Source organism: Sinocyclocheilus grahami, unplaced genomic scaffold (genome assembly GCF_001515645.1).
Source record: "Sinocyclocheilus grahami isolate Dianchi unplaced genomic scaffold, SAMN03320097.WGS_v1.1 scaffold1557.1, whole genome shotgun sequence".
Lineage (NCBI taxonomy): Eukaryota > Metazoa > Chordata > Actinopteri > Cypriniformes > Cyprinidae > Sinocyclocheilus > Sinocyclocheilus grahami.
The window spans coordinates 45,167-49,175 of record NW_015506736.1 but is presented as its reverse complement, the minus strand read 5'-3'; the positions used below and the strand labels follow the sequence as shown (position 1 = coordinate 49,175).

General features: G+C 39.1%; 1 protein-coding gene across 1 annotated transcript in view; it reads right to left on the bottom strand.

Annotated features, from left to right (window-relative positions):
* LOC107571174 (protein kinase C alpha type-like) overlaps positions 1–4,009 on the bottom strand; it is a 43,742-nt gene that overhangs the window by 7,296 nt on the left and 32,437 nt on the right. Inside the window, exon 12 of the mRNA XM_016257464.1 lies at positions 3,200–3,340. Coding sequence (XP_016112950.1) covers positions 3,200–3,340 — 141 coding nt within the window. The remainder of the gene's footprint in view (positions 1–3,199; positions 3,341–4,009) is intronic.

The following is a 4,009-nucleotide window of genomic DNA, read 5'->3' as shown; positions in this document are numbered from 1 at the left end:
GGATACCTACTTTAACAGGGTGTTGCTACTAGGGGTCTGTTGAGACAGTTCCTTCAGCACATACAAAGAGAAACTGTGTGACAGGCCAAGACTAGTATGATTCTAGGCTCTTGGTCGTATTCCCTTAAAGGAATCTATTCCTGATTCCAAGACTTGAGCTCTACCCCAGGCCCAGAAGTCTGGCCCTAACAGGTATGTATTTTGGGGTATGTAGTCTAGGCTTTTGGCCGTAGGGAATAACGTCACTGACAGCTATATGGTAGAGTTGGTACTTAGTGCTCGACATGGTTCTGGCATGCACTCCCCTCAGCATGGTGGCGTGGGTATACCATTCCCCATAGCGATCCCTAGAGGACGCAGTTCGAAGTTCCCATGAAAGGGAACGTCTCAGGTTACTTATGTAACCATGGTTCCCTGAGTAGGGAACGAGACACTGCGTCCTCTAGGTTTCTTGCCATGCTGCGGACGCAAGCTTCAGACCAAGAAGTGAATGATGTGTGCTCCCGGCTCCTATTTATACTATAGTCACACCGGTAGTGACGTCATGGCTGTCGCCGGCCAACGAGTTGGTGTTTTTTCAATGTATGCTTCAGACACGGGTCACGAAGAGGCGTTCCCCATAGCGACCCCTAGAGGACGCAGTGTCTCGTTCCCTACTCAGGGAACCATGGTTACATAAGTAACCTGAGACGTTTCCCTCACACTGTGTTTTCATTCTCATGACAAAGAATTAAATTTGTACATATTTGAATGACAGATATAGACTGTATACAGCATGTTAGCTTGCTTGATTTGCTCAAGAGAATGATCTATTGAAGTCAAAGTCATTCTAACTATGCTTCTAATCACAGGTCGAGAGCTGCAGTATCAACTATAATTCTCTGCAAAGCTGTTTGCAAATGTTCATTGGAACAATGGTTTCGGAAAACACAGAATTATGAAACTATAATGCTTTTAGAAAAAACACACACCAATGATTGTTAAAAACCAGAATGCCTCACACTAGGAACAAATAATTTTTGGGGTAATTTTTCATGTTCAAAAATAATTTTTTTCTGAATGACTAATTTGCTGTTTAAAACTCCTCATATGAGTTGTCTGCATGTATAATTAAGTTTAGACAGTTTGTAAGAATGTTTAGCGTCCGTGGTATCAAAATGATCGTTGTCAGACACTGGCGGGGTGAACGAGGCTTGAGTTGTGAGTGCGCGGGCGCAGCCTCCGTGTTGCCAGATCCTATTATCTTTGGACTTGTTTTTTCCACTTAATTTGACACTTTAGAAAGTTAATAAAGTGGGAATTTACCATATAGGGTTAGCAATATATTTATCTTATCTTTTTTGCAAAAGATTTGAACTAATTTCTATTCATTCTGAGTTTTCAAAGCAATATCTGGCAACACTGCATTACGGGAGCTTTTCCTTCCGTTTTTAAAAAAATCTCCGTCCACATGAAAACGCAAACGCATGCTATGAAGCACTGTCAAAAGCATGCCAAACCAACAGGTGGCGATATAATCTCAACCGTAAAGCCATGTTGGCCAGTCAGAAGCCTGAAAAAGTCTCCAGTTGGCAGAGATAACAGCGCAGGCTCCATTCGGCAAGGCAAATGCAAAAAAACCCCCCAAAAAACATCATGATATTATCTGTCAGAAACATTATCAATGCTATCAACAGTGTTGGGGAAGCTATTCTGAAACTGTAGCTTGACCAGCTACAAGCTACTCGTAAATTAAAGTAGTTAAGCTACATTCAAGCTACCCTTTTGAAAAAGTAGCTAGCTACACTACAAGTTACTGTCGAAAAGTAGCTAGCTACATTGAAACTACTTTAAATTTTTTTATTATTCTTTTTTTTTTTACAATTAACATTACAAATAACTAAATAATTATTAATGAAGAATTATAATGAAGTTTTAAGTAAAATATTTGGGGTGGGGCAGATTATATTATGACCATTCATCATTGTAAAATAGACATTTGATCTTGAAAATTTATCAGTTTAAAAAGGCTATTATTCACCTCCTGTATGTGCTTTAAGTCTTCGACGTAGACCGCATTTTAATCTTTGTTTTGCATAAATTACATTTGATTCATGTGAAATATCCACTCCTGTAGATCCTTTGCAATATCATCAGAGGATCTCTTGTCGGTGGAAAGACTAAAGCTGCGCGATGCGTGATATCACAACAGATGGCGGTAATGAACAAATTTAGTTTGTGATCTAGTCAGAAGATGCTGCACTGCTTCAATGCAGGCTCGTGACTCATCAGAACGCAAAACGGAATGTAGCGTTTGGTCGCGCTACACCGCTACTTGCTGGAAAAAGTAGTTAGCTATGGGAAAAGCTACAATGTTTTAAAAGTAGCGTCGCTAGTGTAAAACTACTGAAAAATGTAGTTAAGCTAGTAGCGTCGCTACTTGTAGCTAGCTACTCCACAACACTGGCTATCAAAAACAGTAGCATTTAACACTAGTACACAGATCTGTAGAACAAGTAGGTTACAAAACGAAATGAAATATGCAAACATTTGCCATGAAGAAGTCTATGCTATTTCATTCTGTATAGTAGTTACATTTTCACAAAGTTATGCTAAAAACATTCATAAGAGCACTAGACAAAGTTATCATCTATATGGTTATTAATAAAAACTATAACAGTAATATGTATTGTTGCATGAATAATAAACAACTAAACAAAATTATCCATCCCTAACCTATAGTAAAGTATTAACACATTTTGATGCAATAAATTTGGTATAATTTAACAATGTTCATCCCTCAAAAACAGAGAAAACATATTTCACAAACATCTACATGTATGTTTCTTTTAAAGTGTTTAGTGTATATAATGAGTTGTATATATAGGGGTTTTTATAGCACAATTCTTAACCCCACCCCAGACCTCACTAATTTTCAAACCCTGGTTACAGCCATGACTAGGAAGCAACACTGCAGCTAGCCATTAATGGATGCACTAGCTTCAGCCATCTTAGTGTATAAAATGCATTAGATGAGCATTGAGATGGTCATTTGAGGCTGAGACTAGACACATCAAACTATTATCAAAGTGCAGGGGTTATGGAAGTAACTAAACAATATACAGTGTGGTCTACTGTGACCTGAGGAAGCGAGTTGTCATCAACCCCAACAGCGCTGGCAAAGGTCACAGACGTACAAACACATCATATTCACACTCACCACTTTGGGTTTGAAAGGAGGCTGGATCTCTCTGTTGGCCAACCGTTCCCAGTCGATTCTGCGGAAGAAAGCTTGCTCCTTTATATCTCGCTCACCCTCTGGATTGCAACCTAGACGCTTGGATGGATGCTTCGTCATCAGCTGTGCGTGTGGACGAGAAGAGAGAGATTATTAAACCAGAGCCCATCTAGATTTAATCATGAAAGAACATCTGGGTAGGTAGATAGATAGATAAAATATTTATAATAATAATATAATAATAATAATAATAATAATAATAATAATACTAAATTTGAGCTGAAATCACTTAAGTGAAACAAAACATTTAGACATTAGAGTCTTATTAACACCCATTAACGAGGATTTACAATCATTAAAGGGGTCATATGATGCGATTTCAATTTTTCCTTTCTCTTTGGAGTGTTACAAGCTCTTGGTGCATAAAGAAGATCTGTAAAGTTGCAAAGACTAAAGTCTCAAATCCAAAGAGATATTCTTTATAAAAGTTAAGAGTCAGCCACACCTACCTAAATGGCTCGTTCTAACACGACCCCACATATCTATGTCACTATGTGGGAAGATTTGCATAACGCCGCCCAAATGTTCAAGCAAAGAAAGAAGGCGTAACTTTTATTCTCGCTGTAGTATTGTTGCAGCCGCCATGTCGTGAAGGCGCTGTGTGTTTCAAAAGAGGACGATATCTGCTTCGTCATGCCTGGAGCTGATCCATGCTGGTTGCTGCGGAAATACATCAACTTTGTGCTGTGGATCGCCGGATCGGCTTTCACCGTGGACAAAGCGGAGTCCAGC